Raw genomic sequence first — 27,657 nt, 5'->3', positions numbered from 1 at the left:
ACAACCACGGGAGGTGGCAAAGGCTCAACATTAAGCATTACATCAAACTCAACATTAAGCATCTTACCTCCTCACAAGGCTCACCTCAGGCGAACAGGTTGCGCAGCACTGCTTGGCCGACCCTGGACTCCTCCCTGGAATCCCGATCGACGCAGTAGAATTTCGTGAAGGTGTGCGTCGACCTCCACGTAGCAGCCCTGCATATGTCCAGCAGGGGCACACCAGAAAGGAACGCCGTGGTAGCTGCGATCGCTCTGGTGGAATGGGCTCTCGGACGGCCAGGCAGCGGTCGGTTTTCCAACCGATGACAGTACATGATACAGCCGGAGAGCCATCTGGAAATGGAAGCCTTCGAGAGAGCCTTCCCCTGATTGACAGGTCCAAAGTTCACAAAGAGTTGTGACGTCTTCCGAAAACACTTCGTGCGGTCCACGTAGAACTTCAGCGCTCTAGCCACATCCAGAGAGTGTTTGTCCTCCTTAAAGACGTTCTGCAGCTGGCATCCAGGGCAGACCCTGAACAGCTTTCCGGGCGTCGAGCTTCCCTTCTCCTGGGCCATGTCCGGGCCTGAGAAGCTTCTGGAGTCCTCCAAAAGCGTAGCTCGACGAAATCTTCACCCTTGAGGGGCGCAGACTAATCAGACACGGGTCCCCGTTGATCGGATGGAGAGTCGGTGGAGCTTGAGGCTCTTTTGATCGAAAAAACAAAGTTTTTGAGAAAAAACGTGAAAAAATAGCACTAACGCTCGAGAGCAATCGCACGAGGATCCCAACACATGAAAGTGCGGTAAAAATCTGAAGATGGCTGACAGAGGCGGTGCTTAGGTAGAGGGCAGTCATTGGCTGTGGTCAGTATGACCCAGAGACCAGTGATTGGTTATTACTACGAAAGACAGATCAGAAACGAAACTGATACTGGTTTTTTCTTTACCGAGGATTCCCAGCCTGACGACGGGGAATATTCATGAGCATGTGAATCCATGCCAGACCCCATGCTGGAGAAATTAAAATATCCTCAGCATTTCAAGTGGGCCAAAGTATAAGACTTAGAAACATTTGCAAAATGCACGAGGCAAAACCTATTGTACCCAGCTTCTCTGGCTTCTCCGACAGGTTTAAAAAGAAACCTGAAGCACAACAACACAGCTCAAGCAAACGAGCAAGCAAGCAAAGTAACGCCTGCGAGGTCCTTATCGAGGGCCTGTTTTCTGTAGTCTCTCACCCCGCCTCTCAGCCCTCGTAGCCCAGCTCAGCTCAGGCAGCCAAACAGCTTGCTCCTCTCTGCTCCAGCGACTCTCGGACTCCTCGGGCTCCTGGGCCCACGGAACTCACGAAACTCACGGGACTCGGAGACAAGTGTATCTTGAAAAAGTTGCAAAGGCTTCGAAAGCGGAAAGAGCTCTCTATTCTCGACACACTGAATGCACAGAATACACTGAATCAAGCCGCACCTCGCCCGTAACGTAACCGGAAACAGAATGAGGCCACTTCCAAATCACTGTACTGCACAGAATAGTCTAGGATGCAAGGGTATCAGAATCAAGTCATCGATTGGAGATCCTATATCTGCTTTCCAACCAGTCATATAGGGATGCAGAGGCTTAAATCGGTTAGCATTCAGGGATTTATATAATGAAGACACTTCGCAGACTGTGGGATACCCAACAAAGAAGTCCTCAAAGGGAGTGGTCTTGTAGGATGTCTGTCTCCCATTGAAATGCAAACAGCCTCTTAAGCATCTGAACTGTATCAGGATGTTCGGAAACATTAAGTATGACTGACTTAGTAAAATTAATCTTAAACTCATCGAAACAAATCCAAAAAGGCGACAATCTGGGGGAGAGTAGTTCGGATATCTGCGTATAACGCAACCTTATGTTTGGTCCGGGCAAGTCCTATCCCTCTAATGGATTCACTAAGCATCACATTGCACGCCAACGGCTCCGTGGATAAAGCAAACAAAAGAGGGGGCAGTGTACATCCCTGCCGAGTCCCCCAGGGTAAAGCAATGGCCTCCCAGAGTGCTCCATTCATCCCAATTCTAGTATTAGGATGTACAGGTTTGGCCTGCACCCTCTTGAGAAACACGGGGTCAAACCCAAATCCTTACAATGTCTCAGACAGGTAGGCATAGTCCATTCTATCAAATGCTTTTTCTGCATCGACCGATAAATTATGCCAACTCAAATGTACCCCTTCTAGCCCATTCAATCACATCAATGTCTCTTCTAATATTATCTTGGGCCTGGCGCCCCAGAATAAAGCCAGCTTGATGCCTAGGGATAATCTTAGGGAGAATACCCACCAGTCTAGTAACCAGGATTTTAGAATAGATTTGGGCATCATAATTAAGAAACCGCAATCAGTCTATAGGAAGCTCACTGAAGGGTCTCCTTGCCTGGTTTACCCAGCAGGCTAAGCAATGACTCTCTGATTGTGGGTGCAACTGCACCAGAATCTACAAAACTGTTGAATAACGCAACTAGTTGTGGAACTAGAACCACAGCAAATTTCTTATAAAAGAGTGCAGAGTACCCACCTGGACCTGGTGCTTTATTATTTGGAAGAGACCGAATAACCTGTGTTACCTCCTCTGCTGTGGCTCTCTAGCCTCTCGAATCTTGGGAAGATTTGCAATTCTAACAAACTCCCTCTGGGAACCCCCATCCAAATTATCCCCACTGAAAAGGTCTGAATAATGTAGGACAGAATACGCAGTTTAGACTCATCATCTTTATGTACATGGTCCCCACTATCTTTTAACTTAGTTATGGTATTACTGGCTCAATGCGCACACACACTTAATACCAGGCTCATCTCAACCGATGATGAAACCCTTTCCTTTGCCACTATACAGTGAAAATGTCCCCCTTCACTTTATCTGGAGAGCCTTACTCACTCTCTGTAGAGATAGTGTGATTTTAAATCAGTTACCCTGGAAACACTTTCCTACAAAGCACAGACCCAGAGAATCAGTTTACCATTTGGACCCCCTCTGCTAAGGTTCAGGGAATGTTAAACAATTTGGAATTGCATTTTTAAATGCAAAACTCACCTTTAGGGGATTTTTGGGGTTGGCAAAAGGGTAACCGGTGATCGACAAGTACTTTAACGACTATATCATTCACACTTGGAAGGACGTTGAAGATTTTGAATTTCCCAAAGATCTCCCCAGTGTCAGTTGATTATCTGGGAACTAAATAAATTATTCATTAATAAGAAATGCTAGGGATATACTTCTGTATGCCCACCCCATTAATAGGAGGGGGATATTAATTCAAACGGACCCCACCAATGGTTTGTTTTGTTGGACCAATTTATTATTTTATCTCTCTGGGTTTGTGCACAGGAGAAGTCAGAAGGAATCCTGGATTATCTCATTAGAAGAAATGGGACCTGGTTATGGATGGTACTCCAAAAGCCGTTCTCCTGACTCTCCTGGTCTCCGATTATGGATGGCCCCAGCCTCAATCCTTTGGTTTGCCTCTTATTCTGGAAGGCCGAAGCCCTTCTCCTGGTTCTGTCCATATTTTAGTTCCACCTTCCTCCTTGCCTTGTTGTCTCCATCAGCTAGTCAGTCAGGCCCCTTTTCCCACTGTGCATCTAGTTTACAAATCTACTAACCACACTGCAAACATTTCTAAATCAGGAGGTGCAGGCGCATTGGTTTATACTCCCGATTGGCAATCTCGTGTTCTTCTCCGGACACAAGTCCTATCCCCTTGCCTCTAATTGGTCCTTAGGTCTCCAGGCCCCATTTCTGGGATTTCTTGCTCTACCCATCTGAAATTACATTGCTGAACAACTTAGATCTGAATTTAAAACTCTCCATCATGACACTTTGCTTCAATTTACTGATACAGGTCACAATCCATAGATTTCAAAATTGGTCTCATCGTGCAAGTTGCAATGATCTGTGTCTGGCGTCGGCACCTGGTTGCATGTGCGTTAGGTAAGATTTTGATATTCATGATCATACATTCAAACCTGTGTCAACCCAAGAAATGTTTTCTTGAACTTGGTAATTATTTGCCCCTAGTCTTTTACTCTTTTTATGGGTGACCTTTTTATGTCTCTCCATAGTGTATGATTGGAGTCATAGTTTCCTATAACTTTGGACTGACTAATGTACTATGGCAGCATACAGCATTTTAAATGCAGTGGCTCCCTTTTTAATGTTCTTATTCATTCTTGGGTGAACTACTGTTTCCAAGCATGTAAAGTTGGATTCACATCCCCTTTACATTGATTTAAGTGAGCCAGTACACCCCACCCTATGTGGAGCACTGGGGGGAAACAATGTATCCCCTTTCTTACCTGGTAACATTTGTGTTACAATTGCAAATTTAATTGAATGGCCGGTGGCAGTGGTTTTACCTTAGTGACGTTTTAGTCTTATTACTCACAGGTTGTTAAATCAGCCTTGGTAATGCACAGAAGGGCCACCATTCTGCTGGAATGGTGGACTCCTCCTTTTTTCACCATTTCTCATGTGCTTGTTGTTTCTGAGGTCTTCCTCTGCCATTCTAGGTGACGACCTCAGTGGAAGTTGTGTCTTCGGTGGGAATCCTTTGTATTCCACGGCCCAGGATCCAGAGTATCTGAGAAGGCAGGTTGCGATGGAGTCCAAAACTCTGCAGGCCTTTGCCTTTCACCTTGCCTGAAAGGAACCAAGCCTCAATTGGGGGGTAGGCGGCCGCCAGACTACCCTTTTCTGTAAACTGCAGGGAGAGATTGCAGTAGTTGTGCTGTAGTTCCTGATAAATACTCCGCACCTGAAAGCTGCTGACAAGTCAATCACAGGAGCTGAAGTGGACGATGAAGATAAAACATCTGTAGCAATTTCCAGCGACCAGTGAGCCTGCTGTGTAACTGGTGCCTGATGTAACTCTTCCTTCCAATCAACCTGAGGGTCCCGAAAACAATTACTCCCACCCAGAGGATGGTGAGACCCACGAGCCTGCATTTTGAGCCACCCCACGACATGCTGCGGCCTTGCTGGTCTGAAAACTGCCGATACCCTGGGACCTCAAGCCTCAGTGCAGTGCATGGTCTTCCGAAGTCCAAATCTGTCTGAAACTTTGGTGGACTCCTGCTAGATCTCCAGAGACATGGTTCCAATCCCTAAAGTCCCCCCACCAGAGTGCATGACCGGGAGAGTGAAGAGAATCCAGCCAGCGATATTCATTCTTCATCTGGCTGCTGTAAAAAGGCACCAAATCCACAGTGCCACGAGAAAGCATGAAGAGTCCTGTGCTGTAACCCTCCTCTGATGATTGCTGCTCTAAGTTCCCATCCAGTGTCCAGTTCTTTCGTCTCCAAGCCAAGAATCCAGGGAACAGGTCCTGTGCTGCTGCACCCTGAAGACATCCACTCCGAAGCTCTTCTTTTCTCCTGAGGTAGTGTGTGGTACTTTGTGGTCTTGGGTAATACTTACCTTAATTCTAGTGTACATCCTGTGAAGCTGAGTGGGTGATTTGTGTGGTTGGGAGTTTGCCCATACCACTTGCCCAGGCCTAATGCTGGAACGCATTTAGTGAACCTTCTATGAAGACCCTGAACATTTTAACTAACTCTGAAAGTGAATGCTTACATGTTTAAGAAGATCTCCTATGGAACTTTGACTTTCCTGCAACTGAACCCTATCTCAACCTGCCTACAGCTGGCACCTAGACCACTAGGATCCCTCTTCTCAAGCCATAGACTAGGAAAGGACTGGATAAGAAAAGGAGTCTGCCTTGAAAGTATAACAGGTGTAAAAGTACTCACTTGCTAAAGAAGTTAGTGTGGTAACTGTATCTCTGTGAAAGGAGAAGTTACAAAATGTCATTAAGTTTATGCTTACCTTTGAGTTGCATTCTGCCCCTCTAGAAACGTGTATAAGTTGCTTTGATTGGTGTTCCCCCTTCTGAAAAGTAAGAAGCGTTGGCCTTGTTGTTATCGTTGCTTAACTGAATGAGTGTAAAAGCTTACCAATGGGGTCTTCCTGCCTTGAAAAACATTGGCCTCATAATAGGTTTACCGGTCCGGTAACAACGGTACCGTTAAGCTTGCCAATGCCGTTATTACCGGACCGGCAAACTACAAAGTCTGCGAGTGGGTGCCTTACAGCCCGCCAGGTCTGACCTGGCGGGCGGACGGGCACCCGCGAGCAGACCTCGACGGATGCACCGACACCATTCATGAATGGTGCCGGTGCATCCATCCTCCCCATTCCCATTTGAGCCCTATAGGGCTCAAATGGGAATGGGGAGCAATTATTACCGGCACCCGACAAAGGGGAATTAACCGGTCCACTGGGGGGTGGAATGCCCCGGTAGATCCCCATTGCCAGGTGAAAGTAATTTCATGACTCCGGTGGCAGCCGTGCCGGTATTTACCGGCACAACTACCGCCTCATTCATAATGAGACCCATTGTGTCATTCGTTAAGTGCATCATAGTGTTTTGTCTCTCCTGGTCTGCTTTATACAGATCTAAAACAGTATTTTAGTTAATACTTATCTTTGAGGTGCGGGTAGCTCCTCTTAAAAGTATATAGGCCTTACTCACCTTAAATAGCTGCTGCTTTTCTATACTTGTAACCCTGGATTGTGCTTCCCCGAGTTACTTTGGTGCGATTCTAAAATAGTTCCATAAAGTTCTTACCATAGCAACTGTATTATACACTTCTTAAATGTACACTGTGTATAACTAGCTATTAGATAAAAGATAGTTATGTGCCAATAAGTCATTTACTTACCTTGAAATACATTGGGGATCATTAGGAGTATGGAGGTAGCCATGGCGCTATTAGCACCATGGCTACCCCCATATCACATATCGGGTCCAGGTTCCCTGAATGGGGAAATACCGGGCCATTCCAACCTTGGAGGACCCAGTATTTCCCCATTCAGGGAACCCATCCCCATTCGAGCTCCCATAGGGATCAATGGGAATGGGGAGGGAGCTAAAATAACGGGCCCGTTGTTAGCTCCCTGGTCTGCTAGCGGGACCCGCTAAGGACGCCTGGTTTTACCAGGCGCCCTTTGCGTGTCCCACGAGAAGACTCATAATAGGGCGGTAAGGGGTTAACGGCGCCGGCACCATTACCGGCGCTGTTAACCCCTTACCGGCCACCTTGTAATGACCCCCATTGTGTCTTTCTTAAAGCATAATTGGCGTTTGCTTTCCCTGATTTGCTTAGTGCAGTCTAAAACAGTTACTGAGTGTTCATACTTATCATTGAGTAGTTTAAGGCCCCTCCAGAAAGTATATGGGTTGATTTACTAGCTCTGAACTGAGTTCTAAAAAGTAATGTTGCAGGGAGTATACTTGCAACAGGGTTGGTTTATTATGTGATTTTATAACTGACTGTCAATGTATGACTGACAGGGTCAACTACTCTTGAAATACTGATTGTATTCTAAAAGTATATCTAACCTGGTCTTATTCCCCAAGAATAGTATATTACTATACTGAATGTATAACCTTAGGTTTGACTCACCTTGACTTGCTTCTTGCTCCTCGAAATAAGATTATACCTTGGTTTGCATGCCATAGGTGTTGAGTTGGGTTTTATGATTGTGTTTAATGATATTACTTACCCAAGAATTATCTTGGTCTACTTGTATTTAAATAAACCCTTTAGTTTTGCAATACATAGTGTTTCAGTGTTTCTTTGGACCATATGCATGCTACAATTTATTTGTACCAAGCTAGCCCTCTTTCCCTCCTAAGATAAGCCTAGCTGCTCTGGCTAAGCTATCAAATGTTCTCAGGTGGTACAGCCTTGTACTAAGAGTGAAGCCCTCGGTGCCGTCTGTAGAACAGGCCACTAGTAACTAAGGTTCCTGCGTAAGGTTCCTCCTTTCCATCATGCTCATCTTCGTGTCCTTGTGATTTCTTCTCTCATTCTTAGTCATTTATACTACAGTAATTCCCTCTTCCTGGCTCAACCTCTCTACATTTTGCACTGACTACAGCTACTGCAAAACCTTGCTGCCCATGCCAGTGTGAACCCCTATGGCGTCCATATTTCTCCCGTTCTTCGGGCACTTCATTGGTTGCCAGTTCAAAAACTGATTTTCTTCAAATCTCTTTGTATTGTCTCCCGGGGCGTACTATGGGCTCGGAGCAGAGTATTTGCAGCATAATTTTCAACACTACATTGCCTAGTCATCCCTCCGTTCATCGGAGGCCCGTCATCTGGTGGTTCCTCGATACAAGTTTATTAGAAGGGAAGCCACTCGTTCTACATTGTAGCAGCCAGGCTTTGGAATGCCCTCCCTCTTTCTCTCCATGCTACAGAAGATCACCTAGGATTCTGTCACCTTTTGAAAACTCATCATCTGTTTTAGACAGCTCTATCTGGTTCCCTCCGCATCATGATGCCCTCTGCAAACGTGCGCTTTACAAAAGCGTATAACATAACATTGATACTCTTACCTGTTTCCTCCGGGTGGAAGAATCCCTGCAGGACATAGCGATCAGGAAAGAGCACCCGAAGCACCACCTGTGAGACAGAATCAAAAGACAAAATAAGTGTTGGTTTCAACCACAAAGTCATGGCACGCAAGTGACTACCCCACAAATACTGCAACAACACATTATAAGGCAGCATCATATTGGCCAACCTCTCCAAGCAATGTCCAACTTCAGTTATGCCAGTGGTTTAATAGCAATTGCAAACAAAAGGGAAGATAGCTGAAGCCTCTGGCATGTGGAAATGGGCATGACAACATATGATTGGTGAGAAACCGGGCAGTCAGAGATCCATAGAGAAGCACCACCATATGTATGAATGTGTACCCCAGTCCAACTTCCCAAAGCATTGAATAAAGAATGGGCCATTCCAGCACGTCAAAAGCGTTTTGTACAACAAATAAACTATTTAAGAAATAAACTAAACTAAATAGTAAAGTAGATGCATGAAGATTGAGACCCTGATGGTCCAAATTGATTATAATTTGCAGGCAGATTATAGTGAGTAGATGGTCCGGCTCTAACACCTGACTTGTCTATTATTACCAAATCAGACCTCAATGTTGTGCAAACGATGTGCTAAAAACAAAATATATTATTCTCAACACTTAGCATTGAAAGTGATCGCTATATGGTAAGCATATATAATAATCCAGATCTGCTTTAAGAAGTGTAATAATATGTGCCTCGCTAGTTTCACAAGCAATTCCCTCCTTCTGAAAGACGATCTTATAAAGTTGAAGCAGCCAGGGCTAGGGGAGGAGTAAATCATCAGAGAATTGTTTATAAAACGTAAATGGGAGACCATCTGACCCAGGTGCTTTCCCCATGGCCTATTCATCTATTCCGTAAGTGTTCTCCTCCAATGTAGGAAATCTATCCAGCCAGCCAGTCCTTGTGTCCATTTTCTAGCCAAACTATTGCAATATTTCCCCAAATTCCCTGAACATCCAACTCAGAAGACTGCAAAGCGAAGGCGTAAAATGACTGATAATAAGACATTACATAGAAGAGGGGTCAGCACTCCATTCCAGTCTCTGAAATGTGTTCTAGGACCAGACTCTTCTTTAAAACCACACCAAAATAATTCCTGATGTTAAGACACTAAAATGTAGCCAACCCAAGACTCATTAAACAACTCTGCAAATTTAACCACATCACCCCGAACCTCATTGAACCACACTGGCTCCTACTCCAAGTCCATATCATCTTAAAATCCTGTTGCATCATCTACAAGGCTCTCCTCCTGAAGTCCCCAAGCTGCCTCACTGAGAAACTCAGCATTTCCAGAGGCCTACGATACACCAGAAGTAAGGAAATATGCAGACTCGAAATACGATGGTGCAGGAAGGAAAGAATCCGAAGACATGCTTGCTCTGTCTATGCTCCAAGACTCTGGAACCTCCTCCCCGTCAATATCAGACTTGCCCCACCACTTGGACAGTTCAGGAAAGCGCTCAAGACCTTCCTCTTCAAGGAATGGCTCCTCCCTAACTCCTAGAACCACACACCCTGCACTCCCCACCCTACCCGAGACTCTGATCTGCTCCCCTCTGCCTCCCCGCATGGTTGCTTGTAGTTCCCTTGCTGAAAATTGCCCACCCTCCCCCATCAGCTCCCCACTCCTTTTTTCTCTCTCTGCTTCCCTCACTGTGTTCTTCCCCCCCTGGTTGTAAAGCGCTCAACTGCTTCCCGAAGCTAGGCCCGCGCTCAATAAATACCCTAACAATAATCATCATCAAGGTAGTTAGAGTGGTAAGGCATAGAATTAGGATTATCTCATAACTGCACCTTGCCTAATATGTCCCTTACAAAAATGGGAGTAGATTATTTTCAGACATGTCATTATTTGTTGTTTGAATTTGAGTTTGTGACATGTCAATTTACTGTCTCTTTTTTCCTTTCTCTCGCTTCTTTTTTTGTTTCTTTCTCTTTTTTCCCCTTTTTTATTCATTGTTGATTATTATTTTTCACTCTCTGGCCCATTATCTTGGATGTATTTTACTGTTAACATGTTATCTATCACGTTGTGATTATTTATCTCCCTTACAAAATCCTACCCATCACCCCTCCTCAATCTCTGTCTACACACATTGGCTATTGCATTGTGTACATACATTATATATATATATATATATATATATATATATATATATATATATATATATATATGGAGTTTTGTACACTGAAATAATGACAAGCGTATACATAACATAAAGAAGCACAAATATATATATATATATATTTGTGCTTCTTTCAAGCGTATACATAACATAAAGAAGCACACATATATATATTTGTGCTACTTTATGTTATGTATACGCTTGTCATTATTTCAGTGTACAAAACGATTTCCCTGTTTTGAGGAAAGCTCAAGAGAGCCGAAACACGCATCAATAAAAGGGCACTCCTACAGGAGTCATGTTTTTCATACAAACCTTACTTTGAATTAGCGCATTACTCATTAAACTTATGTGGCGCTGTCAATGTGTGAAAACCCAGCACTAAGTAATCTAAAAACCTTGGAGGGGGGGTAGTGGTTCCTCCATATTTACTTTCACACCGACGCGACACCAGCAATTTAGCTTTTTCTTATAAAGGGCGCAAGACCGAAGAAGTTGACCCCCATGAGCTACCTCAAATACCATTTCTTTTTAGAGCTGTTAGAAAGGCATGGTATCAAATCAAGACAGACACAAGTGATCACAGTTCAAGGGTGTTTATTAAACTGTAAAATGGGTGAGATAAACACCTAATCTAAACCTAAATCAAAAATGGTAGCAAGCTACGACCATCGAATAATAATAATACAGTCCTAGTGGAGTCTAGTCAAATAAAACGGGCCTATACTAAAATAACAACTATTGCCAAACCTTACAGCTATGCTACAAGAGAGTGTGGGATATTGTTTACAAGGAAAGAAAGAAGCGTTCACAAAATGATAAGTCAGAGTGTTATGGCCGGGTCCTCCCTTTCCCACATTTTTAGCATGGGACAAGGCGGGACTCTTGAGCACAGCACACTACTGGGCTCCTCTGCCACAAGCTTACAGTTCCTTTTCTTTATACCAGGCCCTTCTGTGCCAAAGTCTCTTCTATTGCAAAGCCTCTTGCTTCAGAGGGCCTTATATGCCAAAACAAAAAAAAAAAAAAGTTCCTTCTGTTAATCTTCACATCAGGTGATTGATTACCCTTCACACTTGGATCCCCCTCAGCCGGGCTCTGATTCTTCTCTTAGTCGTTAGCCTCCCTCAGTCAAGCTCAGACCAACCACTCACTGTGATCATCCCTCAGTCAGGTTCACACTTGTCGTCACAATGTTGTTCACTTTGCTTTTTCACAACTTTTCTCTTGACGTCCTTCAGTCGCGTTCACTATCGCCTTTCAATCACAATTTCCTGACTTGCAATATTCAAAAGTCTCAATGTCTTTTTAAACAGCCATCTTTTAGTTAGGTACCCATCATCCAAGCTCAGATCTTCCACCGCACTTGCCAATTTAAAAAAGACTTCCGAAGGGCTATCACGTCTCGCTGGGTCACTCTGTTAGCCTATGGCAAGGGCGTGTTTATTTTCAAAATCACAGTTCGCACAGCGTTATTCTACGCTGGGCAAAAACACCTATTTCACAATTTTACAATCGTCAACACTTCTGCAACGTGTCAAGGATTTTCGATTGTACAAGGCATTTTGCTTGACACTTGTATGACCACCTTGACACCTCACGTCGGCCTTCCCTATGGCCTCTTGGAACTTGTAGTTTCTTTACCCTTTTAGTTCAACATGGTGTCTTTGTTCAGGAGAGGGGTACCAGCCAGAGACCTCAGACCGAGCGCCACGTGGCGCCAGACAACTCTATCTCTAGTACCAAGTTCGTTCACATAAGATCTCTATCTAAATCTTCTTAATGTCGCCACTGCAACCTTGAGCCTAACAAAGTCCGGCTTACTATCAGGTTCTTCCGACTCACCGGCTGTGCTGAATTCGTTGGCGTTTCTTTTGCCGCTGGAGTCAAGGATGGTACAAAGATGGCAACAGCGTATCCCAGCCCTGGGTATCAGTGCAGGACGGTTCCATGTACGCCTGACATCCGTCACACCACTCGTGAGCTGCGATTCCCGGTCTTACATTTCTTTTGTCTGAGGCTTTGTGGATCCGGGTTTGAAAGGGCAAGGGCAACTCCCTCCTTGATGTCCTTTCAGGTCTCGCTGCCTTTCTCCTCCGTTTTAACTGCCGTCTTTGAATAGCTGCTTCCTCGTGCGTTCGCCCCTGCTCAGCAGGTGCTCTTATGCTCCGTCTTTTATACCTATGAGGAAGGGAAAGGGCAGTCAGGTGTGTGTAGTTGTCAGCAATTGCCCGACTCCGCCTGATCCTTGTTTTGGGACATGTCAGGTAAACGGCTCTGGTATTAGTCCATTGTCGCTCACGGGGTGAGAAAGTGTTTGTGTTGGAAACTGGGAAGGGTGGTATAGTTTCTAAATATCCTACTGGACAGGATGGGGGAAAGGTGTCATAAGGAAGGGGATACTGCATCTCACCTTCCGAAGTCCCACTTCCACTCCCCGAAGACGCCACATCCAGGTGATCCTCGCGCAGTGGTCCACCCCCAGGAACTGGATCCAACAGCAATGGCTGTGTCCTGGCCACCTGGATGACAGATCTCAGGGGACTAGTAAGTGAGACGCCTTCAGGTTTCTCGCCAGTTTGTCAGATGATGTTTCACTCAGCAACTCTGCATTTGCTTTCAGGGAGGCCAAGTCGGATTCATACCAAGAGTTGCACTTGGAGGTGGGCTTCACGCATATCCTCCTGACAGGGGCAAAGATGTCCGGGGGCATTGAGATGAAGACATGGAGGTTAGCAAGTGTAGAGTCGGTATGAGAGTCAAAGACAGTGGTGGGAGGAGGAATGAAGGAGGCGGCAAATATATCGACTGACACACACTTCATTGGTCGGATGACAGAAGGAGGGTGGCAGTGTGGGCAGAGGTATTTCCTGGGTGCCGGGGAGCTCCAAGCGGGAGCAGATGAGGGATTGTTCAGCCCAGGAAAGAGGAGTGGTTGGAAGGTTGGAGAGAGTGATGTCTGCTGAGATGAGAGCATCCCGAATGTGATCAGCAGAGTGGGTCGGGCTGGGGGGGAAGCATAGTGAGGGAGAGAGAGTCACAGAGCTAGCAGAAAGATACAGTGGACGCATCCGGAGAGTCTATATGAATAAATAAGTCACCCAGGAAGAGACATTTTGGGGAACCGGTCAGGAGGGAGGAGAGATGGGCCCATTTTGAGAAGTAAGGGGGGTAGGTTTCAGGCGGCCTATATATAGTGGCCGGAGTGATAGAGAGGATGGGAGAAACACCCAGCCTACAGACGAGGTATTCAAAGGAAAAGGAGGATTGAGTGGGAATGATTGTGTCAGGGACCCATTCATGGAAGACCAGGGCGACTCCACCTCCAGAACGGTGAGTCCTGGGCTTGGAGAGTATTTTGCAGCCCTCGGAAAGGAGAGTGTCAAAAGTAGTGACAGAGTTGGCATTGAACCACGTCTTGGTGAATGCGAGTACATCAAGGTCAAAGTCTTCAAGGAGGTGACAGATGTCACAGGAGTGTTTAACAGCAGAGCGAGAGTTATACGTAGCTAAGTGAAGTTGGTTGCTGCCTTTGAAAGTCTTTTGAGGTTGGGCAGAGGGATGTGGTACACCCATCGGGGGTGGGAGGAAGTGGCCAGAGGGGTGACAGGAGAAGGGAGAAAGTTAATGAGAGACACTTATCTAGAAGGACGAGGTTGGACTGGGAGCTCTGGGCTATGATAGTGCTGTTTTGATAGACATTAATGATGGACTTAGAAGATGTGAAGTATGCCAAGAGAACTTCCCACCTGGTTCCACCGTTAATGGGCAAGGAGGAGAAAGGGGATAGGGTAGAGACCATATGGAGAGTCAGGACAGGAAGGTCAGGAAAAGGGACAGTGAAAAGGATGTCAGTGATAGTCTGTGTGCAGGAAGCATTGATATAGGTATCGGAAATAGGGAGGTCTGGGTTGGAGGACAGGAGCGCCTTCTTGAAACCTCTGCAGAAGGAATCTTAAGACCGCGAACAATAGCCAGCGTGTGTTGCAGCACATGTCAACGGTACACAGGCTTCTCATCCGCTGACAACCAAGCCGGTGAGTTGAGGAGAGAGCCGATAAGAACCTAACTGTGTTGAACGAAAATAGCAAGCCGCTAATTAAAGAAAGCATAAAGAACTGTTGATACGCAAGGGGAAAGCCAGCATAGACGAGCCTAGCACCACTTAGGTGATCACTTAGGAATCTCTGGGCGATTACCCTGTTGAACTACCGTAACCAGAAGGCCTTGGAAGAAAGGCGAGAAGGGGGTCAAAGTGGTCATACGGGGGTCTAGTAAAATCGTCTGTACAGTTGAAAGCCTTGACCGACAGATGATTGTGAAACTAAGGGAAGCGAATCCCACATCGTAAAGTTGGCAAGAGTGAACCCGACCGAGGGATGCCGATAAAAGGGGGCGAAGTCTGAAGTCCCAAAGAATAGTGTGTTGACAAGAATGTACCCGGCAGAGGGTTGTCTACAGTGAACTGTTTAAAAAGCCGTAGTGAATAAAATGGAGGGAAGTAGACATTCAAGAATGGTCTGAGCCCGGACGAGGGGGATCCGTGGGTGACAAGGTATCACCCAACATGCAGGTAGAATGGAACTTTTGTTTATTATTTTGTTGAAGACATCAGGTCCTCAGAGGCAAGGGACTTTTGTGTAAAAAAGAGACTTAACCACCGAAGGCCCTGATAAGTTGAGAGTGGAACTGTTAGCTTGTGCTGGGAAAGCTCGAGGGTGTGCTGTGCTCCAGAGTCTTACCTTGTCCTGTGCTCAAAACGTGAGGAAGGGAGACCTGACTACCGCATCCTGACGTATGATTTGTGAACACTTCTTTCTTTCCAGTGAATCCTATCCCACGCTCTTTGTTTGTATTTAGCTTAAGGATTGGCAATAGGGTTTTCTTTGTATAGGCTCTTTTATTGTACTGCCTTATTATTATTTTTGGTCGTAGTTTGCTCCCATCTTAGATTCAGGCTTAGATTATTCGTTTTTCCAACCTGCATATATAGTTTAATAAACACCCTTGTACTGTGATCACTTGCGTCTGTCTTTACTGTTGCCACCATGAGCTCCTTACACAACATCCCAGACCTTGCAGCTGAGGCCGCAGAACACATGCACGAGTGCACCATGCCATGGTCCACAGCATGACCCCTCAACAGCACGCCACACAATGGTCAAATTGCATGTCTCAGGGCAATTGGACCCCACACTGGTCCCTAGCATCATGCCTTTCTTCCAACCACAGGCATATCATCTGACAGCGATGAAGGATGACCAGGCACCTCAAGGGGCACCAGACCTGGAAGGCAGTCAACTCCACACATAACCCGCACCACCAAGGAGACGGCAGCACCCACTGTGGCTGTCACAGCTGACCCACCATCCTGGCAGTACCTGCCCCCAACACCCCAGCAGCTCCTGCAGACCCTGGCATGGCACAATTGCCTGCATGGGTTATGGCAGGAAAACAGCGATTTCCCTAACCCCAACAACCACCATCATATGCGCCTGACACCAGCAACAATGAAGCAGCTGATGATGCGGGTGAAAACATAGGGGACACCTCGGATCACACTGCATATGAGCGGGCAGAATTCAGTCCCATCAATCTGCACAGCCCGCCATGTCCGCCCTTCCTCAGTGTCAGGGACATGGACGTTTGTCTGCGCCGCACTGCGGAAAGGCAGGAAGGGTCGTCGGCCCTGGTGCAGCAGCACTTGCAGGAGTCCAGTCTGATGCGGGGGAGGCGACCCTGCTCCACACTGAGGCCCAGTTCATGTGGGAAAGTATGCGGGCCACTGGCCGTCGCAGTGCACGTGCCCTCGGACGTGCAACAACGGCCACTGTACCCCTGGCCAGGAGGGTCCACAAGGTTAACAGCATAATGTAGGCCATGGCCGAGTCTCTTGCAATAGCCCTGCAAGTGGCCCTGGATCGACGGGCCAGTGAGTCATCACAAACGCCGTCCACCTGCTCAACACCCGCTATTCTTTACAGAGCAGCCCGAGGCGGAGGTCGATGTGCTTGTCTGCTACATGGCCCAAGGGCAGCCTAGGTGGCCACGTACATAGGCCCTGGACATACCTGTGGCATGTGTGCGTCTCAGCCTGACTCACTGATGTGTCAAAAGTTGGGTAGGGGTGTGGGGAGGGATAGTTGGGGAGGGGGACTGGGCAGGGATAGTTAGGGAGGGGGTGTTGGTCCACAAGTTCCTTTCTTCTCATTCCTTTACAATACACTGGGTGCTGCATTTCAAATGATGACTGGACATTCCTTCTCGTGAAAGTATGTTTATTTACTGTACAGTGCTAATTGTGGTGTATGGCCTAAGCCATGTGCATGTGCTCTATATCTGAAAGTAGTTTGCGATGAGTTGATAGCAGGCCTCACGTCCGTCCATATCATCCCTGCGATGGGGCAATGGCATCTCAGCCTCACTGTCACTGCCGTCATCCCCCTCTGCTGGAGACATGTCCATGTCTGGGGGCAGGGGGATGTTGCGCCCGACACACATGTTATGTAACATGGCACAGGCCAGGATGATCTTGCCCACTTTCACAGGGATGTACATCAGGGCACCCCCAGATCTACTTAGGCAGCAGAACCATGCCTTCAAGAGTCCAAATGTTTGTTCAATGGTGCACCTCATCTGGATGTGGGCACGGTTATAGGCATGCTCATGCTGGTTTTGTGGGTGCCACTGCCTGACAGTGGACATGAGCCATGTCAGCAAGGGTCATCTGGAATCACCTGCATGGGAGGCACACACGGGGGGCACAGTCATTGTGGTGGTAGTGACAATGCAGCATGGATGTGGGTCTGTGTCACATAGGATTACTGCAAGATGTAGCAAATGGTATACATGACCCTAGTTATTGGTGTATTGTATTGCCGGGCGGGGGTGAATTACACCCACATTCCCTGCACCATATGACGCCCCCCTTGGCAATTACCCTTATGCCGCCACAGGCTTCTACATGGTCTATGATTTGTGCCACGTTTATTTTCTTTTGCATCTTGTACATCGGTCATCTCTCCCATTCACTATTCTGTGTTCCTACATCATTTAGATTCATATTACATGTATACAGATATGAGCGCTTGTGATGAACAAGTCACATGGCTTCATGCTGTGGGGTGTATGAGATTCCTTCAAAAATATTTTACCTAATGGAGATTTCACTGAATCCATTTCACCGAAAAATGAAATAAACTTTTTTGTTTTTCTACTTTTTTAAAATAATGCAGGGGAATCCCCCCGCAGACCCTCCTTACCCCACCCTACCCTAACCTATAACCCACCTATTATGCATTACACATATACCACTTTATCTACCATTTTCGGTGAAATAAATTTGGTGAAATCTCATTAGGTAAAATGGTAATATGCAAAATCTACGGTAAGGTCAAATTTGGCTGACATGTCTGTGACGCAGGTGGTGGGGGATGTGAACAGTTTGTACATGCTGGGGTAGGTTGCATGGGGGCAATGCTTTCTAGTACCTGTAGTGCATGTGATGTGCATGTCCATCTGTACACAAATTGTGATGGTGTGTCCTTCCATTTGCCCATGCCCCACATGCCAAACATGCCCTCTGGCCCATGTATGCAATATGTCCACATACTGTTGCATAACGCACATGCCCTGGTAACAGTGGACAACCCCTTCTTCACAGTGCACATGCTATGAGTAGGTACTTTCACTCACCCAACAGCCAGGTCCGCTCTCAGCTATATCGTGCCATTTACCCTGGGAGCGTGGAGATACGCTGCACAATGGAGTCGTGCGTGGATCCAGGGAAACGTGCACTGCAGTGGGTTATCAGTAGGTCTGCATCACACACAACCTGTATTTTCAATTAGTGGTACATTTTCCTGTTGCAGTAGACCTCCTCATTGGCATGTGTGACCACCAGCTCAACGTGCGTGCAGTCCAGCGCACCTATCACGTTCGGCATGCCTGCCAGGACACGGAAGCCCACTTTTGTGGCAGTGACCTGGGCCGGTGGTCTGGAGAGGGCAATGTGGTCAGACACGTGATGCAGGAGGACATCCTGGACCTGCACCATCAGCTTTGAGAAACAGGGCTGGGATATCCCATGCAGCTCTCCCGCAGTGCGTTGAAAGGTGCTGGTGGCCAGGAAATGCAACACCGACACTACATTGAGCAAGGGGGGGTTGGCAGTCCAGATGCCAATTAGGCTCCGGATGGGATCCTAGCTTAGGTCAACTATGGTGATTATGGTTGCCCGGTCCAGCTGATACAAGGTGTGACTCTGTGCGTCTGTGAGGTTCTAGGGTGTGGCCCTATGCAGGGGATGGGTGGCTTCCCTCAGGGTGCTATCTGCGAGCCCCTTGTTAATCTGCATGGCCATCATCATGCCCCTTCTCCTCCTGCGCCTCCACCACCTCCTCTGCCTATTCCAATTCCAACTCATATTGGATCGCTGCATGCTGGGACCCCAGCTCTATGAATGCTACAGCAGCTGCCAGCATGGTTGTGTTGGAAGATGTGTGGGGTGTGGATGTGGTCCTTTTGAGCATTCACAGTGCTCATGGTGTGCAGCTGGGCTAATTATGGCCACCTGTGGCATGTTGCGGCACACCTGAGACTGCTTAACGCCAGCTCCACAATGCCGGCGTTTCCAGCACGGTTTTCACAGTGGCACCAGCATTTTTATGCCAGTGTTTCCGTGTTAACTGAAGTCATAATGATGCCGTACTTCCGTTGTGCCGGTCTGTTAGGGAGAATTTTCAGTTTAGTGCTAACTTCCTCCCAACTTAGAGACCCCTAGCTCTTTTGCTGAACTTTGGAACTTCGTACTTCTGTAATTCTATGTGTTTCCTGTCTTTCTTTTGGTTATGGAGTCTGAAAAACTCCATAGACATCATCTTTTTACATTGCGACACAGCACCTTCAGTGCAGTGGCACAGGGAAGTCTCTTAGATTTCCCAAAGGTTTAAATACCTTCTCTTGAATAAACTATTGTTTCCAAGAGCAGTAAAGTGAAATTGACTTTACTTACAATTGTAACTTTCTAGACCCAGCACCCACTACCTTACAATAGCGTGCTGGAGGGGTTACTTAGTATCCCCTTTGTCTAGTTTCTCGTGTAACATTTTTATGTTACCCTTTTTACAATTAATGGCTGGTGGCAGTGGTTTACTTTTAACTACCATTGGGGGTTTATACCGCGTGCTGCGTTCACAGCTCCAGTAAAGCACCCATGGGTGCCCATTTTATCAAAAGGGCCCCGGTCTTCTTTTTTTGTAATTTCTTGTTGGAAAGATCCTTCTTGAGGTTTACTCTGCGTGCCAAACCTGGTTTGTTCTCTTTGTTCATTTTGTCTTTAACGGGATTCACAAGTGGAGCCCGCCTCTGGCTCAAGTATATCTGGCAGGGGCAGGAAGTGAGGTAGGTGTCAGAAACTCCATGTAATTAATCCCCTTGGTTACAGGAATGCATCCATAATTGATTGGCCAGCTGGCTGCCCGGCAAGGACAGCCACCCTGCTGTGTGGTTGACAGCTAGGCTGGAACAAATGGAATGAATGGGAGAAACCTGCATAAAAGGCGAGGCTTTTTTGCTTGAAAGGCAGTCAACCACTGGACGAAGGAATCCGAAGAAGAACTTGTAAGAGACGCCTGCTGCAACTCCTGGACCATTGGCCTCGACTAGAGAAGCCCTGTAAGGATGACTTCTCCCCTTGCATTGGTGGGACCAATCAACTCCAAAGTAAGCCCGTCTGCACATCCTCTCGGAGCTGGCTGTACTTCCACTGCTACTGCTGCTGGAACCGAAGTCCCAACAAAGGATCACCAGATTGTGTGCGTTGCTTTTAAGTCGGACCTGAGCGCAAGGAAGATACTGCAGAATTCCCTGGTAACTGACTGACTAAGCTTGAGCCACCTGAACAGAGTGCTGGACCCCAGATGCAAGGAAAGTCTGAAGTGGTATCCGAGAACCGCAGTGTTGCTATTTGCTGTCAGACGCGAGGAGCTGAAATGCCGAAGTGCCACTGAATTGAAGTTTGGCTGTTGCTGTCGCAGACAGTCCTGTTGTGTTGCAGGAGTCCCCAGACGTCCTCCCTCTTGTCCCCACGATGGAGGCCCAGGAACAACAGGATCTGCAGATCCACACAGGAACAGAAGCCAGCCGGAACCATTTCTTCTAACCAAAGTTACTGTACAGTCTAAGAAAACTTACCTCTTGTCTTGTAGCCTTACTTGTTCTCAGTTGAGACTTGTCTTGGGTGCTCCTGTAGAGTTGATGGCGATAGGAGCTGCGAATTAAGATTCCTGCCACGCCCATCCCCCCCATCTACATAAAAAAATAGTACACACAAGAGCACTGTAGTACCTTTAATGTGAGACCATAACGCACAATTTATAATAAAAATCCTCTCTGCCCACCGTGAGAAATCGCCTTTGGATCCAGACCCTGGAGGTGAACCAGTGTGGGAGGATCGCCTGGGTGAGAGGTCTTCAGGGAGTGGGGGTGAGGCAGCTGATGGTGAGATGCAGTATTCCTCCCTTTCCCGTACCTTTAGTCCCTCCTATTTCATAGGATTCTACGATGTCCCAAACCCCTCCCCCTTTCTACACAAACACTGGGCTGAGGAAGAGGACAAGAGAGTAACAATGCTGACTCTTACACCTCGCATTGGACATGTCCCGTTAATTGGGTCAAGCAAAGTCAGGCACTTTGTATTTGTTTATTAGTATTGGGCACCCTGCCCAGGGGCATCTGGCACATTTCTTTACATGTTTACAGGTTAATTTACATGTTAACCAACATAAATTACAAGTCTTAATGTACAGTTGCAGAGTAGCAGCAAAGTAGAGGAATAGCTACAAACATATATTACAACGCTATCCTGCTATACAAGTTTTCTCAATGAAGGAAACATTTTGAAATGGTATTTACATACGATCGTGGGATGTGGCAGGGTCTTGCTCAGTGAGCCAAGATTTGGCTCCATTCTTAAATAGCGAGTAGCGGGTTTCAGATCTGGGAGGATTTGGGAGTGTATTTCACAGTTTCGATGCAAGAACTGGGAAACTCGACCCTCCTGCATTTTGTCATTTGAATCTAGGAATAGTAAGTAAGTGAACCTGTGCCGATCTTAGTGGTCTGGTGGCGGTGTAAGCAGTGCATCCATCTGATACCAATTAGCTCTCCTCACACAGATAAAATGCAGAACACAGAGACATACTCTGAGCAAGGTGGAGCACGAGTAAGAGCAGAACTTAATGGGGAGAAGACGAACCTACTGGAGCACAGCAACAGACTGAGGGATGAGAGCCACTGAGGGATGAGAATGCCAGGAGTCCCCTGCAGTCGGTTGTTGCCTCCAAAAGGCTGCAAAAGATACATGGAGAAGACCAAATCCCAAACAAGAAGGTTGCATTGTGTTTCAAGGATGGCAGCGACCCTCCCGGGTGAACGGCAGAGTTAGGAAAGCGAGGCCAAGCCTGTGGTACTAACCTTGACTCGTAAACTGGAAGACAGTAAAGACTTGAAAGAAACGCACACAGCTGGTGAGTTGGCAAGCAACGTGAGACAGGTATGTGCTAAATAAAGATTGAAGAGGCAACACTATATTGCAAAATTGAAGGCTGCATGCGTGTGGATAAGACACGAAGAAAGGTAGACTTGCGAAAGAGCTTTGAAGTAACGACAGCTGTAAAGTCAGTGATACTGAGTAATTAAGTGGTCCGGCAAAAGGAAGTAGGCCCCTCAAAAGTCTCAGTGAAAGATGAAAAGGTTGTATCCATAAAGTGAATGAACTGTAAAAGCAAGGTGATTGAAATTAACCCAGAGAGAAGGGGAACGTAAAAGGTTGAACTTTGCTTCATGATACAGTGAACTACCCAGACCAAGAAATACTAGGGGAAATATTATAGAAGTGCAAAGTCGAAACGGCCCTGCAGAGGTCTGTAGAAAAAAAGCCACGCACATTCGAAAGTCTTTGACATCAAGAAACAGTCCGAGCCTGACTGAGGGAGTCCGGAAGTATAATAAACTAGGGGAAGGGAACCTCTAAAGCATATGAGTTAAGTTTGGGGAAGGGCACCCCAGCAAGTGTTGTGAACTTTTGCTGTGAAACGGTCTGAGCTCGACAGAGGGGGACCGACATGAACATTTTTTGTGAACTGTGTTTTGGAAATTTGAAAGTAAGACTTTAACGTGGAAGGCCAGACGGGCCTCGATCCATGTTTTGAAACTGCTTTGCGTTAAGAGCCTGAGTCAGAGTGTGTATTCCACTGAAACTACAATAAAGGTTATACAAATGGTACCTTTTGTGTCTGTGTCATACTTGTGATACCATGCTTCACTTACACCACGCTCAGAAATTACCAGTGGATACATACCTCCCCAACTTATATTCCTGTGAAACCTTCATAACAACCATTTAAAACAAGTAATAGCATTCTCACACGTGGAGAAGACACTTGTATATAGCGATATATATATATATATATATATATATATATATATATATATAGGAAAGGATTGTGAGGGTTAGGGGGAGTGTAGTAACACAAGAATATATATCAGTAATCCTTGGAATTGAGCAGCATGTCTGATTCAGAAAAGCTGGTATAAATTATGTTCAAGCCCGACCACAAAGAAATGTGGTCTCAATAAAGTGTTGGGCTACGACTAGTGTAGTAAAAAAAAGTATTTATTTTGATATGGAATCACATTATCGCTGGAAACATTTGTTATTGAATGTATTGTGATGCTTCCGTTCTGTTGCTTAATGCATCAGTTTTATTGGCTAGCGCAGTGTTGGCACCTTTCAGCCCATTCAGTAACTCCTTGACAATCATGATCAGAAATAGGGCTCACATTGCGGTTATCATTTGGGTTGCCAACTTCAGTATAAGTGGGCTTCTGTTCCGACCACACAATACAGATTGGGCAGGTAAAAACGAAGCACCTTGGGAGGCTAAGACCTACCTCTTAACTGCATGGCGTATGAGAAAATAACTGGACTGAATGCACCAAGCACTTAGGCGAATGGTCGGGAGGAATACCACATAGATTTCTCCCTGGCTGCAACAAAGAGCAGCAGACAAGGTAAATATGTTTAGACCAAGACACGTTTACCTGTAGCACGAGATCCCTTCTACTCTTTACATGCAGGAATATATAATAGCAGCGTGATACATCTAGGGCGAGAGTGTATCAGAAGAGATACTTACAACAATTCCAAAGGGAAATCCCAAAACAAATTCCATAAGCAGAATCTGTGTCGAAAGTCTGAGTAAGCAACAATCCAAAGGGAAATCCCCAAGCAAATCCAATAGAGAGGTCCAGGTAAAAAATCTGTGTAAACAGAAACTATTCCAAATGCACTTATCAGACATCCACAAATCCAAGAGAAAAATATAACAGCAGTCCATAGACTTCAGCTGGTTGAGGAGACCAAGAAGATACCAGTGAAGTGGGGAACAGGAGCGGGAAGGAACAGAGTGCAAAGCGGGGCAGGGCAAAGGCAAAGTCCTTAGACACCAAGTCGCTTGCTAACGTTGCAATGTTGACAAGCAACGATGGGGAGACACTCTTCTTTCCTCCTTGCCAGACCGTGAATGCACATCTGCGTCTAAGACTTGATGTCACAGGAAGCTGGAGTTCCCCCGGTGCAGCATATACCGTAAGTGCAAGGGAAGCCTCCAGTTCCTATGGATGGCCGGGTGCCAGGTTCCCTGTATCACGGATTCATGCTGCATGGCAGCTTCACAACATTAGCATCTAGATTAGATTGTCTGATCCTGCATTCAACATTATGCAGCAATCTAACTATTTAGACCTGGATCCCATGCAGGAGTATAGCAACAGCTGCAGTGTTACCAGCTAGTCTACATCACCCGTGCAGGCAAGTACTCAAGAGCTGGCCAGAGGACTAGCTGCCTGACTAGGTATTAAAGCTCACCCAGATACTGTTAATGGTAGTCAAAAAAATATAGTATGGATGAAAAGGATTAAAAAGTAATTTCCATACAGTTCCCTGATTAACTTTTAAAAATGGAAGATAGTCACAGAATTGATTTATAGCTTCGAACTCATAACCTACACAAATGGGTTACACATAATTAGGTTAGAATGTTTTATTTGTAAGAACATATTGCAGAACCCACAGTCTTTACCCGTTTTTATTTTATGACATAAACTTGGTTTATCTTCCTTGAAAAGTCTCCCATTGTGGATGAACCTTAGATGGTACAAACAAATTGTAGATCCTCCAGACTCATTATTTGTTGATTTGAAAAAACTGTCAACAAGAAATCTGTAAATTCTGTTAATGATTTTGTGGAAATGAATAAGGGTCCCTTATAAAAAGTGGGTTTCTGGGCGCACTTACTAGTCAATGATCCTATGGGTCAAAAAGAAATTAGATATGGGTTGGAGGTACATAAAAGCCTGTATAGACAAATCCAATCTTCATAAGGAATATGCTAAACTACATAAACCCAGAGGAGAGGTGCCAGTATATAGCAAAATGTCCTTCTTAGAGTAAAAGGAATATGTATTTGAGATTTCGTTAAACCTTGTACCAATGCCGGAAGAAATATAGACTCAGAGAAACTTATTTGTAGGTTATGCAAGAGTCTGAATCAAATGGAGACTATAAAGAGTTAGGTTCTTATGTAAATGTGCGCATGACGGAACACATTCTTCGGCAGAATCTTTAAGGATCGCTTATTGGCAAGAGATCAAACTTCCACCTTTATAGCCTTGGGCAGATTTTTAACTTTAGCATATGAATTGCTATCTGGGAATCGCAAAAACATTGTATTCATGTTAAGAATAATTGTATAGTATTTTGTATGAAGAATGCAAGTTTTATTTTATGTGAAATATATGTAATGGGTTATTTTTTGTTCTTTGGAATGGAGTATGATTACTTGAGATTTGGCAAATCTTATGTGCTTTGAGAATAATTGTACAGAATTTTAATGAGGAAACATATGTTCTATACTGTGAATAGCATGTAATGAGATATAGATCATCATTTAGAAGGGAGATAAAAATGTCATGTTTTTATTGTCTGTATATGCAAAAGGCTTGTTTAATAAACCATAGCCAAGAAGATTATCAATAATCTTACAGTGCATAGAAGACACAAGGAGAAACAGACTTAAATGCAACTAAACAAATTGCAGGGGCATATATTGAGCAGGATTGGGCCAACAGGTCTAGCACAACCTCCATGGGGAGATGGTTTGGCCCACATCCCGTATGTTTCTCTCTGCCCCCCTACACAAAGGCTCTCTGATTGACTGAGTGTCGATTGACTGGGAGGAAGGGCATGAGGGGTAAGAAGGCTCAAATCATTGTGCGACTAATCTTTCAATGAATGTTTCTCATGTCAGAGCAGCATGGCACATACAATCACACCTCAACTACAACAATCACACTGTAGAAGCCCTGCCCCCTTGATACAGTGCTTTTATAGATAATCATGCTTTCAGATGTTATTCATTTAACGTATACATATTTGTTATTTTAAAAAGCTATCTGCATTTTAAAAATAAAACCTAATTATATTAGGCTGAAAATGACAGTCCACTAAATTATATATTCTTATATTCCATACATTTTGTGACCATGGAAGGATGAAAAGCTGAGCTGGTTCTGACAAAATGCGATTATGTGACTGTCAAGCCAGAGCTGCCTACAGTTCAAAATCAAAACCTTGTGAGTTCTGCTGCCCTGGTGTGTGCCAAACACCACTCCATTGCAATTTAGCATTAGCATATTTAATTCATTTAATCTGGGCAATTCTCCTTCTTGATATATGTATAAATATAAGTAGAAAAGTCCATTTGAGCCCTGTCACACATTCCACAAGGCCACCTAGTAGCCATCGCTGGAAGTTCACCTCCAGTTTTTAGCCACAACAGCAAGGCATTGTGGGCATTCAAATTAGCTCAAATGCAAACCTTTTTCTCCAGGAAATTCTCCATGGGACAACTTCCAAGGATTTATGCCCAATGAAAGTTGGAAGGTACCAACTTCCTAGCTTACCAACTAAGTGAGATGGACCTGCTGACTAATCCGTGTAAGGATAGACTGGGAGCAGGCAAGGCTGGGTGCAGGTAGGAAACGGGTCAGGCTGGGCAAAGATGCAGCAGCAAAATGCGACAAAACCAGGTCAGAACAGCCGGGTTTGACGCTGCCATCAAAATGAGGTTCCGGCATGGCTGCTTTTGGTGTTATGGCAACATGATATGGCATGGCGCCTGTGGGGAAGTAGTAGCACATTCCCCGTAGCATGTATTCTTCATACCTAAAACAGTGCCGCCCATGCTGTACCAGGCACGACACTCGGGTGCACTGCCTAGCACTCGCGGGCCACTGCTGAGTCCTGCACGCCTTCCTGTGGCCCACGATCCCCAACACCACCGCAAGTAAGTAGAGCATAGTTACACAGTAACACAAACTCATTAAACTAGCAGACTCCAAAGGACCACAATATGCCATGACACAGAACAGGACGATGAGAAAGAAAACTATGAGTAATATCAAATCAAATGGACCCACACCATGGCAGCACACCACCAAACAGACAGCACAATGGAGCACACACCCATAAGCATAAAATAAAATAGAACAAACTCCAAAAGAAGGGAAACATCGTTATACCTAACACCATACCTCACGACGGACCACCCACCAACGATGCTAGATGCTCCAACAAGATACCAGGACCGAACATGAAAAGACCACAAACATCCGGAAGAAACGATAGGGAAAACGGCACTTTCACTCCATATATCACCAAACCTCTAGGGTACCAACAACAACTGCAACGAGACAACAGAGAGGAACCAGAAGAAGTCAGGAATCCAATACAAAACCTAGCAAATCTACTCAATGACGAAACAGACCCTACTGAACACACCTCACATCCTGAGAGTAACAAGGAAACCCACCAACAAGACCACCATAAGACAAAACCAAGAACAAAAAGCACGGTTACAAAAATAAAAATACACTGCTATCTAATCAACAGAAGATCAATGTCCAAACATGCTACAGAGATCTACGATCTACTCTACGACGGTGGAATAG

General features: G+C 45.6%; 1 protein-coding gene across 1 annotated transcript in view; it reads right to left on the bottom strand.

The window, feature by feature from the left end:
* ASPSCR1 (ASPSCR1 tether for SLC2A4, UBX domain containing) overlaps positions 1 to 27,657 on the bottom strand; it is a 1,532,603-nt gene that overhangs the window by 503,749 nt on the left and 1,001,197 nt on the right. The window contains exon 10 of the mRNA XM_069655312.1: positions 8,426 to 8,492. Coding sequence (XP_069511413.1) covers positions 8,426 to 8,492 — 67 coding nt within the window. The remainder of the gene's footprint in view (positions 1 to 8,425; positions 8,493 to 27,657) is intronic.

This window comes from Ambystoma mexicanum, chromosome 3q (assembly GCF_040938575.1).
Source record: "Ambystoma mexicanum isolate Mex_15411 chromosome 3q, UKY_AmexF1_1, whole genome shotgun sequence".
NCBI lineage: Eukaryota > Metazoa > Chordata > Amphibia > Caudata > Ambystomatidae > Ambystoma > Ambystoma mexicanum.
This window is presented reverse-complemented; position numbering and strand designations above follow the sequence as displayed.